General features: G+C 40.0%; 1 protein-coding gene across 2 annotated transcripts in view; it reads left to right on the top strand.

Moving 5' to 3' along the window:
* The window catches only part of TMEM131 (transmembrane protein 131), a 3,850,119-nt gene that overhangs the window by 2,112,996 nt on the left and 1,722,945 nt on the right, over positions 1-14,178 (top strand). For both annotated transcript variants that reach the window (XM_044072169.1, XM_044072168.1), the window contains exon 7: positions 5,231-5,353. In XM_044072169.1, coding sequence (XP_043928104.1) covers positions 5,231-5,353 — 123 coding nt within the window. The remainder of the gene's footprint in view (positions 1-5,230; positions 5,354-14,178) is intronic.

Below are 14,178 nucleotides of genomic sequence, written 5' to 3'. Positions count from 1 at the left end.
AAACAATTGTGTAGAAGGGTTTACGAACACCTTTATGATGTGACAACTAGGAAGGAGTCGAACGCTTTCTTTAAACATTCCCTTAGATGTCCCAATATGAATTTAAAGTTTTTTGTCTTAGAACAGGTAGAGGTGGACCCCAGGGATGGATGCTGGGAGACTAAATTAGAATTGTTTTGGCAATTAAAACTTGATGCAGGGAAGACCCCCGGTTTAAATGACCATATTAACATTGGTAGTGTCCTGAGAATGAGAGCAGCAAGATTATAGGTATATACAAAGTGTGCTTGCCATTCTTAATACATTTTAATTATGAATTAATTCTTGGGGATATTTTATTACACACAAATATATATATTTTATGAATTAAGGCACACAGGCTTGTTAATAAGTGTTTCATAATATTCTTATTATATATATATATATATATATATATATATATATATATATATATATATATATATTTTTATATATTTTGTTATACATATATATATTTTTTCATTTTTATATTTATTTTTATTTTCTACCATTGGATTATTCAAATATGTTGAATTCAACAAGTAGCTATGAATGTAAGGCTATAAAGTTTGAATTGCGCCTATTCACAGGGGAACATTTTATGGTTTATTTTACTTCATTTTATTTGAAGTTATAGATTTGTAATTACGACAGGTCACATGACGGAGGAAGGGGTATTTAAGCCCACCAATGGCTTTTTGAATTTTTGTTCTGAAGAAGCCTGGGATTGAACCTAGGGGAAAGCGCTTAACTTGTTCATCAATTTTCCTGTTTACTGTGCTGATTTTAACTAGTGGAATAAACTACGTGGATTTTTTACTTTGCTGACTGACTTCGTGAAAATTTATTTCTTCAATTGGTTCTACATCCTCCTTGGAGAGTGTTTATTGGTATTACTGGGCGTACTATTGGTTATTGTACAGGTATACCGGACATAATTTCTGGGTTTAACCAAGATTCTCATGTGTCAGGGAGCTCAGATTTGTGCTTGCCTAGCTCTGCTTCGACTGATGGCAATTTGTTTCTGATGTTGCCATTATTTACTGTAAGAATTTTAATACCTCTGTTTTTGCAGTGTAGGCCACTGTAAGTGATTATTACTTTTCCAGTCATTGTTACTGTTTGCAGGGAGAAGCAAAAGAACATTTTATTACTAAATAAAAATATAGTGAAACACTGCTGCAGGAAGCTGAATACCCGCTAGTCAGTACTGAATATTTTAGTGGCATATCTGTCTTCCTTTGCTTGACTAGTTCCTGTTATTAAGACTTCTCTAAAATTATTTCTGCTGTTTATTTTCATCCAGCACCTAAAGCATTTAGAGTGCTAATGTTTCCTGGGCCAGTTACATATGCAGTGTTTTTGAAGGATGTGTTATTAACAATGATTTTGCTTCAAGGAGCAGAGAAGGATTTGCGGTCTGAACCTTACTGGCTCAGTCTGTCACTCATAACATTCATCTTTCCTTGAGACTTATGAAATGGAATGCAATACTCATTACCATAGAACAAGTATCAGTAGCCATATATTTTGTAGTAATATGTACCATGCAGTCTATAGATTAGTAGAATAACATTTAAAGTAACAAAACTATCTATCTTCCAGAATCAAATAGATATTGGGTTCTGGTAGCTTTAGAATGAGCAGGTGTTCAAACGTTGCTCAGATGTCCTTATATACAGTTGTCTGGCTTTGACCATTACTTCTCAACTGTGCATATTTTTGCAGTGTCCAGATTTTTGGCTCATATTTTTGGTCTGTTCCTCATAAAAGTTTGTTTTTTTCTGGCAAGTCATTGACAAAGCATGGAGGATTGAATTCAGAAAATAATGACAACATCCTGGAAGAAAGCGGCGGTGGCTGTAATACCTGAAGAGGGTAAAGACCCATCAGAGCCAGCTTCATACAGCCCCATTTCAATCCTAAACCATGATTATAACACATTTATGTCTATAATGGCTAAAAGAATGACAAAGGTGATGCCAAAATTGATAGATATGGGTCAGTGAGGTTTTGTGGATGGGAGACAAACATTTGTAAGCTTTAACAGAACGTTGGTAATACAGAAGGAAGTAGAATGTAAGAAAATACCATTGTTGCTGATAGGTCTTGATGCAGAGAAAGCATTTGACAGAGTAAGCTGGGAGTTTGAGCAGAGCAATGGACTCATTTTCATTCCCTGATAAAATTATAAGTTTGATTAGGAGGATGGATATATGATGGATCAGAGACGAAAATTCAAGTGGGTGAGTTCCTCTCTGATAATTTCTGTTTGAACAGAGGAACCGGGCAAGGGTGTCCTCGTCCCTTTATTTCCATTATATTTAGAACCATTGGCAAAGAAAATAAGGGACTCAGAAATTCAAGGATATAATTGATATGGTAGTAAAGGAAAGCTGGCTGTATCTGCAGATATTATTTTATACCTAATAAAACCAATAACGGATATTTCAGTGTTGAACATTTTGAGATAGTTTCATATATTTTCAAGATACAACATTAATGAAGCCATAACAAAGGCAATAGCTGTAAATGATGTACCCACACATGAATTGGTTTAGGAATATCCGTATTTCTGAGGAGATGATAAAAGGAAATACTTAGGAGTATGGGTTAGAAAGGATTCTGGGGTGATAGCAAAGGATATGTGGAAGAAACTAAATAAACGATAATGCAAAAACTGTAAAATTGGAAGCTTTGTTTTCTGGATAGAAAGATACAAGCAGTTAAAATGCTTTTAGTCCCTTTAGTTTTATGCACAAATCTGTCATATTTTTATCAACCAGAGGAGAAATTGTGGATCACAATTAAAGAGCTGTAGGATTTTATCTGGGAGGGGAAGATGGCAAAAGTCAAGATACTGATACTTCCAATAGAACAGGATGGTTTGGGATTACCTGATTTGAAGGGGTATTTAAGTGCTACACAGTTAAGGTTCCTATACATAGTGCAAGCTGAAACCCATAATTCAACAGGAAAGAAATAATAACTAAACAACAGGCGAAGCTCAAGAAACAAGGAGAGACTGTGATTTTGGATGAAGATCCTTAAGGAAAACAATAACCATACTGAATAGTGTATTTGTAAAGTAGCGGAAAGTATTCTAAGAACTGAGTGAACATGTGAATGGAAAAAGAAGATTATGCCAATAGGGATGACTGCAGTTGGGAATACAGATAGTAGGCAAGAGGGGGCTGGAACTTATTGGAGACAATTGGCAAAATAACCAAAGTATCGGGAGCAAATAGGCAGGGAAAGGTAATAGAATGGAAGAGGACAAGAATGTATTTGGATTGCAGGCTAGAGATGGACTTCCCTGTCAAGGATTGATATCGGAGTATAAGCAAAGCGAAAGAGATAGGGGATCCTAAATGAAAAAAAAACAGCACTGGTAGAGGTTTTAGTGGAATCTAGAACAGAAGCTGTCATTAAAAAAGGAAAAATTAGAAGAGCATGTAAAATATTGCTTGATCACTGTAAGAATCAGTCAGAGGAGGTTAGAAATTATTGGCAAGAGAGATTGGATAATTAATTCACAAGGAAACAATGGGAGGATATATGTATGTCTCCCAAATATGCAACAAAGTCTAGAATATTTAGGATCTTTGCTTGGAAGTGTTTACATAGGTATTTTTAATACTCCCAAGTAAATTCCAAAGAATTTTTCCTTAGGTAGATAGCAAATGTTGGAGGTGTGATGGGGAAGAAAGAGGTAATGGGCCCTGAGGCTACTCTATCAGAAGTACTGGGTGAGCAAATTGGTATAACTATGGAAATTGTTTTTTTTTTTTGTGCTATGATACAGAATCAGAGTTGCCTAGACATAGTACGGCCTTGCTAATTATGGTGCCAAAAAAAAAGCAATTACTGGAAAATGGGAATCAAACTCTAAACCAACTGTACTAGAATTCCTGAATTTAGTAACAGAGATAAAACAACTGAAAATGGGGTCTTTAGAAAAGGGTGGAAGCAAATTACATAGAAAAATGGGAATTATGGGAACAATACATGCAGAGGAGGAATGAGGTTTAAAAGATGCAAGGATTTGAATGAGCTATGTAATGTTTGACTGACAGTGACTGGATAGATTATAAATGATGTATAATGTTTGCTACTAAAATTATGTCAATATGGTTTGTTTGCATTTATATAAATTTATGATTGCCTATGTCATACGTGATAAAGATGTTTATTGCTTCAAAAAATAAAACAATGACATTTGAGTTTCAGACATCATACCTTTAAGAAAATTCATGTTATGCAAAAATTGTTATTTTTATTAACTTTCTGCATTTATGCGAGCAGTGTTTAAAATTTTTCCTTGTGTTTGGACCTTTGTGCCCCCCTGTTATTTATGGCTTTGTCCAAATTTCTCTAGGAGGTTGAGAAGAGTGGCTGTGATGTAGTTGGTAGTATAGAACCGGATGTCCTGTCAGTGTTCTATATGATTATCCTGCTTGTTAAGTTGAGCACTGTTCACCAAAGTGTTTATCGCTGTGTATATATGAGGCTGTGATTCATTTAGCCTACTTCTGTGTCATCTTGTAAACAGTTTTGTTAACACTGTTTACCTTTGTTTTTTGGAATGTTATTCAGCAGGCTTCTTTGAATTATGATACATGCACCAAAAGATGTTGGAGTTGGGATATGTAGGATTTAAGCAATCCAGGCAGTTCTGTCTTCATTTTGGTGATGTTTTCTCACTTATTACTTAGTTTCTTTGCTCTATTTTTATCATCCTGAAGTAGAATGTCAATCAGTTTGAGATGAGGTATGTGTGGGAGTATACTTAAAATAATCTAGACAGCAAAAGTGTCAACAGAAAAATATCTAAACTCAAAAATATTTAAACATAAAATATCAACAAAATCAAAGTTATACTTGGGTGGGTTTATGCCCTTTCCCTTATCTCATGTTGATAGCGTTGTGGTTAAACATGTAAGTACGTTATTACCACTGAATTTCTTAGGTGCATTCAACAGAAACATTTTGTATACATTTTATGAGTATGTCCATTCTTAATCTTGATTCTTGCTTAGGAAGATAATGTATTCCAGTTACTTTAGGGTGCTTCACTCGTGGTCAGAAATTAACTCTCTGTTGTTTGCTGTGCCTTTGTAAATTGTGAATGTTTAAAGTTAAGTGAGCATTGACCTGGTAGAGAGTTCCAGTTTTATTTACTAAATTTTTTCCCCCTCACTTTTCTCTACAGGTGTTTGGTGTTGGCATACCCAATCCTTATCGATTACGCCCCTTTATAGGGGCAAGAGTTCCTGTAAATAGCAGTTTTTCACCATTAATAACAATACACAATCCTCATAGTGAACCTTTACAGGTGAGAGTTTTGAATTTAAAAAAAATAGTATTTATCTGTAGCTGTCTTTAGTCACATACTTGATGAGGTTTGCATGTAATACATTTGTAAAGTTCTGCTTATGCAACATCTTTTCTATTACCTCATCATAACAGCAGAAGGATAAAGGCATTCAGAGTGGATAGTTACTACTTAGCCCACCCTATTCCCAATTTCCTGTCTTTTAGTAAGTAAGCAGCAGATACTAAAAAGTTCACCTGCAGTATCTTTTTCCTTGTTTTCTTATGAATTTGTGTTCTTTGTTATTATTCCACTAACTTAGCACTCCATTCATATCCCATGGAGGTTGATTCATATGTCTTCCACAGTTTTCTGTGAAAGCTATGTCTGTGTTATACCTATGCCTACTTGTACTTGAATATCTTTTTTGTGGAAGATGTTACAGTCTTGAATTTTCGGATTTGTTTGAAGTTTGTTTGAAGTACTTGAAAGTGTTATGTCAGGCTTTTCTTGCTTGCCTTTAAGGTATACATATGATAGCGTTTCTTCTTATGTAGTCTTGTACATACCTTCAGTTAGTACAATAACATTTTTGGGTCAAGTCGCATGATATTCTATATATCAACCCTTGTTAACAAGTATTGTTCATACTTGTGAAGTTAATGCAGTATATCTAACGATATTCCTATTGATGTGAGAGTTGCTCACTTGATGCAGACATGTATTATGGATATGCATCAGTGACACTAGCAGACTAAAGTCTGCTGTGTGTAATGGTTTGTTGCAGCCAGCAACTAAAACCCATCACTGACATCGTTCTTTGTCACATATTTCTATAGTTTCTTGGATACAGTTGTCACACTGTACTCCAACACCTTTTTGGGAAGTTCATTCCTTTCTACGTAGTATAACTTCTTCATATCTTCAGCAAGTCATTGTGAAGACACACTTCCAACCTTAATAAACTTTGCTATCTCTTCTCTCTTTCACTTTACAGGTAGTTTGAATTATTACTTACCCCCTCTGAGGCCTTCACTGATTTCCACTGATTGCCTCTCTGTTATTTTTTTTTTTGCATTCCACCTGGTTAACACCCCTTGTGCTATCTCCCTTCCCCAATACTAAGTCTATATTAGAATCCTGCTGAGTATGGAGCCATCTTTAAATTTCTAGTCTCCCACCAGGACACAAGTGCTCTTCAGCAATTACATTCTGCTTGCTGAGCACACTCAAGCAAATCTGCAGTCTGCGGCTACCACTCCACCCATACAGTATAAGAAGGAATTAGTACTGCAAACTAAACAAGGATACACATTTTGAGCCTCAAGAGCAGGAACACACTCAAGCAAATCTGCAGTCTGCGGCTTCCACTCCACCCATACAGTATAAGAAGGAATCAGTACTGCAAACTAAACAAAGATATACATTTTGAGCCTCAAGAGCAGGAGCACACTCAAGCAAATCTACAGTCTGCAGCTACCACTCCACCCATACCGTATAAGAAGGAATCAGTACTGCAAACTAAACAAGGATATACATTTTGAGCCTCAAGAGCAGGGTCAGTCCACCCAGGCATTCTACTTGTATGTTTTATGAGAGTGAAGCTATTACATTAGCAGTATTTCTTAGTAGTTCTCAGCTTGCTAATAAAACTGACTGTTGTAGCCTTGTGCCCCCCCTCCCCCATCTAGTACAGTAATCCTAACTGTCCAATAGACAGTATACATTTAATTCAGATCCCTGTGACTAAATTAACCATTAAGCAGCCCTCTCAGTGCTTTCTGCCTTAGTTTGTATCACGTGGAGGCCCACCTGTTTATTTGCATCTCTATACATTCCCCTTCATTGCTAATGTATCTCCCTACTCTAATCTGTGCACAAACTGGTTACTAATCAGCAAGTCAATGTGAAGACACACTCCCAACCTTAATAAACTTTGCTGTCTCTTCTCTCCTTCACTTTACAGGTAGTTTGAATTATTACTTACCCCCTCTGAGGCCTTCACTGATTTCCACTGATTGCCTCTCTGGTTTCTTTGCATTCCACCTGGTTTACACCCCTTGTGCTATCTCCCTCCCCCAATACTAAGTCTATATTAGAATCCTGCTGAGTATGGAGCTATCTTTTAAATTTCTAGTCTCTCACCAGGACACAAGTGCTCTTCAGCAATTACATTTAGCTTGCTGGTAAGCCATTAGACCTCAGGAATTTGTTTAAAGTGTTCAGATTTGTAAAGTAATACTTACTTTTTTCTCTTGTCTTGGGCTCTGCCCCGTCCCGTTCACCCTCACTAATGCTCAGGCTCTCTCTGCTCCCCTGCCCCCTATTTCCTCCCACCCCCACTACCTCTACATTTATAGTAATCACAGCCACACCCACAGCTCACCCTCACATCGCCTCCACCAATCACAGCTCCTCAAGTCATATCACATTATACCACACCAACTTACTCCGCACAAAATACTCCCACTCACTCTCATTCCCACTAGGCATTTGTTACTTCCCCATCCACATATAGTGCAACCCTATAATTTCTATTCAGATCCCCCACCTAAACCAACTTAAACTTTATAACCATGACTATCACACAACTAAGTCTAGTCTGTCTTCTCATAATTCTTTACAACACCATAGGTTATCACTCTAGCAATATCCCTAAACTTAGTAGCACAACACTACATTATGCACTCTCATATACAGACACCACACATTGTAATAATGTATGCCCACAATTGTTCAAGAACTACATAATGGACCAATTCAGAGCTAGACATATATGCTCTCATTCCTACTCCAAAAAAACGCAATACTTTCTCACACTCCTCACCAAACTCCAACATCTTCTGTATCACCATTTTAACACCAGGCTTACCATAAGTGGGGATATCCACCCCAACCCAGGCCCAAGTCCATACCGTCCAAAACAAACTGCTCCAACACAAATGTCAGAACATAACACCCCCACTTTCTTCATCCCTGGGCAAATCAACAACAGCAGCAAAACCAACCATCTTTTAATGCTAAATATTAATATTAGAAGTATCAAAAATAAAATACCTGAACTCCAGGCCACAATAGCACACTACTCCCCAGACATAGTTGCTTTAACAGAAACCTGGCTAAATAAAAACATAGCTAACTCAGAAGTTCTCCCTACCGGCTACAGTATCATTATACAAGACAGACCACTTCGTAAAGGGGGTGGAACTGCCTTACTGTACAAGTCCAACTTAACTGTCCGTCAATTACCAAACTCCTACCCCTCCCCCAATAATTGGGACATACTTATCTCACAACTTCAGCTTCACCCTAAAAAGGTCATCACCACAGTTGTGATATACATTCACCTGGTAATACACCTGCTAGCCTTGAAGACGTCCTATCCTGGTGTTTTTCCACATACTCACAAGAAGCCCTTATACTGGGGACTTCAGCCTAGATTGGTTCACCTGTATATCAGAACCACCAAGTAATCTAATAATTCTCCATGGCTACCAGCAACTAGTCCAAATTCCAGCTAGATGTGATTAAAAATCTAAAAGGGAATCCATCCTTGACTGGGTCCTAACTAACAACCCCACATTGTATCCTCACACCGGCAGTCTCCCAGACACCTTAAGTGACCACAACATAATATACTTTATACGTAGTAGAACAAGCATATGCAAAACCACTAATTGTATATCCACTAGAAACACAAAAAAATTATCTTCCGAGGTCCTCAACACTTTACTCTGTAACTGTGACTGGATCCCCCTAAAAACCCTCCCACTTGACCAGGCTGTAGCATATTTCAACAAAACATTTCTACAACACCTAGACACTGTCGCTCCATTGCACAAAATCAAGGGTAGAACCTCTACAAACCCCTGGCTCAGTAAAGAAACCAAACAAATCCTCAGGTCCAGAGACACTGCCTGGCTTTACTATCAAAAAAACAAAGAAAAGCCTAACTAAGTTCCAAAAACTGCACAACCGTGCAAAAGATTGCATTAGGCTGGACAAAAAATCCTACTACACAACATTACAAACTAAATACCAACACAACCCCCAAAAATTTTGGAAAAATGTAAACCAACTACTAAAATCCACCCAAAAGGCTATCCCCAAACCAACCACCCCTGACACTAAAGTTCCCATCAAAACACAATTCAATTCCCACTTTGTGAACTCAGTTCTAGCCTTAGTATCACAGGACAATTCCTTCCTCACTACCCCCCCCCCCAACACAAATAACACTAATACAAGCTTTACCCTCAAAACAGTTTCCACCACTTCAATCAAAAGCATGCTCTCCAAACTAAAAACCTCATCAACAGCAGCCCGACCTACTCCCCAGCTATTTCTTGAAACTCACAGCAGATGCTGTTGCTATCCCAGTCTCCATTCTCATAAACAGATCAGTTGTTGAAAACTCTGTGCCCAAACTCTGTAAAATGTCCTATGTTACACCCATACATAAAGGTGGGAGCTCCACTGAACTTAATAACTATAGACCCATTGCTTTACTCTCCCCCCTGGCCAAAATCCTAGAAAAATGCATCCATACCCAGATGCTAAACTATCTCCTAGACAGCAACATCCTGTCACCTACTCAGTATGGTTTCAGACCTGCTCATAGTACCACTACAGCCCTCCTCTGCTTCACAGACACCGTAAACCGTCTCAAAAATGAAGGCTTACAGCTGTTAACTCTTTTTTTTGGATCTGTCCAAAGCATTTTCACAGTCTCACACCAAATCCTGCTAAACAAACTAAACCAATATCACCTATAAAATTCCACTCTTACCTGGTTCCAAAGCTACTTAACTGACAGATGCCAAGCTGTGAATGGGAAAATTCTCTCTCTCCTCAGCTGCCCATAACTATAGGAGTCCCACAGGGTTCTGTCTTAGGACCACTACTATTCACAGTCTTCACAAATGACCTCCATACCTCCACACATCATGCACCTATCATTCAGTATGCAGATAACACTACCTTAATCTGTGCTGCACAAAACATTCCCACCCTCCTGCAAACAACTCAGCATGGAGAACATTGATAGCTGTGCAGTAACAGAAACCTGGTTCAAGGCTCCCGAGAGCACCCCAGCACTACCAGGTTATACCTCATACCATACTTTTCGGCCCCAAAACTCAGACCGAACCACAAAAGGAGGGGGAGTATCAATATTCGTCAAAGATACCCACACCTCCTGGTTGGTGGCACAGCACGAAGCATCGGAAACTATCCATGTGCAACTAACAGTGGGTAAAACTGCCTTCCAGTTTATAGCCTGCTACAGACCACCCTCCCAAACCCAGGATCCCCACTCGACCTTCCTGACAACACTGGAAAATATGAAGGTCTCCCCAAACACCATTATATTGGGCGACTTCAACTACCCAAACATAGACTGGGAGTATTACTCTAGCTCCAACACCCTAGCCCAAAGGTTCCTAGAATTTATAAACTCAGATTCTGTGGAACAACTTGTCACCACTCCCACAAGAGGGGAAAACATACTGGACCTGATCATCACCAACATGGGGACTCTATGCTCCAGACCAGAAGTGTATCCCTCACTGGTAAGATCAGACCATAAATTAATCTCACTGGATATCCACATCCCGACCCCAACCCCTGCCCAGAAAACCACAGTGAAAAACTTCTCTAAAGCAAACTTCACACTCCTCAAAACCGAGGTGGAATCCTTCAAAGACCCCGGGCCTGTGGAAAATACGGCTCAGACTGCAGAATCCTTTATAAACGCATTCTATGAACATCTTCAGGAATGCATGGATCATGCAATCCCAAATAAAACCAAGACCCAATCCCCCAAAGGCAGACGTCCTGTCTGGTGGACCCCAGCCATAAACAGACTATAGAATAGAAGGAGGAAGCTACTGCATGATAGAGCAAAATCCCTAAAAGGGAAGGCATCTCTGATCAGTACTGGCAAAAATCTACGGGCACTCATAAAATCATCCAAGGCCAGCTTCGAGAGAAAAATTGCACAAGACACTAAAGATAATCACAAGGCTTTCTTTAGTTATGTTAGGAACCTGGGTGGAAACTCCCAGATATGCTCAGAGTTAGTCCAAAATGACAAAAAATACACTGAACCCACAGACATTGCCAACATCTTGGCTGACAGGCTCAGCGCTAACTCCCCCCCCCCCAAAAGAGCAATTATGTGTCCCAGCAGAGTGCTGCCCCCCTGACATCTCAGATGCTCAGGTGAGAGCCGCCCTCTCCAAAGCAAAAAACACAGCATCAATGGGACCAGACGGTATCCCGGGCTGCGTCCTACATGAACTCCAAGAAGAGCTGAACCCCAACATAAAGCTATTGTTCAGTCTCAGCCTTACTACAGGATATGTACCCAAAGAATGGCGTACAGCAACAGTGGTCCCTCTCCACAAAGGTTGGTGCCTCAACGGATCCTGGAAACTATCGCCCCATAAGCCTGACTAGCTTGGTTTGCAAAGCTATGGAGAGGATCATCATGGAACTCACAAATAAAGATATTGGGGACCTACAGACACTGGATCCTACCCAGTTGATCCTGCCTCTTAAACCTGGTTTATTTCTTTGAAACAGTCACCAAGGCCATTGACGAGGGGAAGGTGGTCCACACAGCCTACCTGGACCTCGCAAAAGCCTTCGATACAGTACCCCACTCGGGCATCATAGATAAGCTATCCAGCTTAAATATAAACCCCTATGTCACTAGATGGGTTGCAAACTGGCTCAAGGACAGAACCCACATGGTCAGAATTGCTGGAGCCATGTCAGACTCCAAACCAGTTACAAGTGGCGTCCCACAAGGCTTGGTCCTGGGACCTCTCTTGTTCGGCATATATTTCTCAGAGGTACAGGCCAACACGGGAGGACTGTGGCTGACCAAGTTCGCAGATGACTGCAAACTGGGCGCCATAATCGAATCTCCAGCTGACACAAGCATCCTCCAAAAGGGTCTCATAGAAACAGATAACTGGTGCCAGAGCCATGGCCTCAAGTTAAACGCCAAAAAGTGTATAGTCATCCCCTTTGACAAAAACAAAGTGCCCACAAATTACCACATAGGTGGTAATCCATTAAGTATGGAAGAAGTAATTAGAGACCTGGGGACCCACGTTGATAGCAATCTCTCATTTGACAACCACGTGGCCAAAGTGGTTAGAAAAACCTTCTATATAGCCCACCTAATCATGAAGGGATTCACATCTAGATCAAGGGAAGTCATTGTGCCTCTTTACTCATCCCTCATCAGGCCCATAATTGAATACAATGCCCCTTTCGGGATGTACCTTACCCGACACCTGCAGCAACTGGAAAGACCCCAAAAGTACCTCACCAAGAGGATCAAAGGGCTCAAACAGATGCCATATGTTACCCGGTTAAAGAAACTCCAGCTCTACTCGGTTGCATACCACCTGCTTAGAAGGTGATCTGTGCCTGACGTATAAAGCCATGTCCAACCCAGAATTAATGGACATGCTGCACCTCAGAAAATCCAAATCCCATCGAGCTACGCGCTCAAGGGACTTGAACCTCAGCACTGAAATAAATAGGACATGCTGGAGGGACAGATTCATAACCCAGAGGCTCCCTTCACTCTGGAATAGAATCCCAGTCCAAGTTAGGCAGAGTCCCTCACTGACTCTCTTCAAAAGAAATCTTGACGAGTGGATGGGTGATCATAGGTTTACCCCGGGTATAACTTCTGTGTCACTGCTAAACAGAGGCACAGTAAACTAACCTCGAAAAAGGGCATAGAAAACATTTAAAATGGGTGGCGAAAGCCAAACACACTCTGGCTAGGCTTACAAATGCCCTAGGGCAGATCGCCTAGTATGAACCTATGAACCTATGAAATAGCATTCTCTGGCGTTGAAAACTACCTTACCAAAGCTCAACTTATCCTCAATCCAAAGAAAACTCAGTTTATGATATTAACCAGTTCTAACAAAAACACTGATAGTCAATCCACAAATGTTACTCCAGTTGCTCCAGTGGCACAGGCTAAGCTGTTGGGAATAACCATAGACTCCCACCTAAAATTTGATAGTAATCTCAACTTAACTATTAAAAAAATACATGCCAAACTGGGGTCACTCTACCATATCAAACCATTTCTTACCAACAACACAAGATCAGCCATTGCTCGCTTCCAACTTCTATCCACCCTACTCTATGCATCTCCCATTCTGACAAATCTCAACAAAATTGAATTAAGCAAAATGGAAGCCTGCTATAACAGAATTGCCCACTTTGCTGCAAATTGCTCATATAGAACTCATCACTGTACTGCTTTGAGACAGCTCCACTGGCTTAAACTGCCCAACCTACAATCAGCTGTTCATCGTGTTACACTGCTCCAGTCATTACACTTGGCCTTGGGATACAATAGTTGTGGAAATCCTTATGAGGTATTTGCTTCCCACAAGAAATAGTTATTAACTTTTACTGACATTGGTCTGAGGCAAGAAAAAGTTTCCCCAATGGGGTACTTAGCTTTGTAGAAAACTTCGGTTCTGGATTCGGAATGAAAATCTCAGGAGTCGGCTGATCGGCACTTGCGAACTGCTATTGCTTCGGGCACCGCGCGGCAAGAAAAACTGAAGAAAATGGCATCGGCTGCATGTTATATACCCCTGTCGCACTGACGTCAGGGAGGAGGCGACAGCAACCGATGCCGGACCAAGACTTTGGAACTCAGGCTGACTGGGGAACCGCCTGACGGCAGGATAACCAAAGTGTAATGACTGCAGCAGTGATTACACTCTAACATCTACATTTATGGTAGGTACAAAACTGTACTTTCAGTGACTAAAAAGTGGAACTCTGTCCCCACTAGC

Source organism: Protopterus annectens, chromosome 5.part0 (genome assembly GCF_019279795.1).
Source record: "Protopterus annectens isolate FY-2018-M chromosome 5.part0, PAN1.0, whole genome shotgun sequence".
Taxonomy (NCBI): Eukaryota; Metazoa; Chordata; order Ceratodontiformes; family Protopteridae; genus Protopterus; species Protopterus annectens.
The sequence above is the reverse complement of the archived record's forward strand: the minus strand, read 5'-3'. Positions and strand labels throughout refer to the sequence as shown.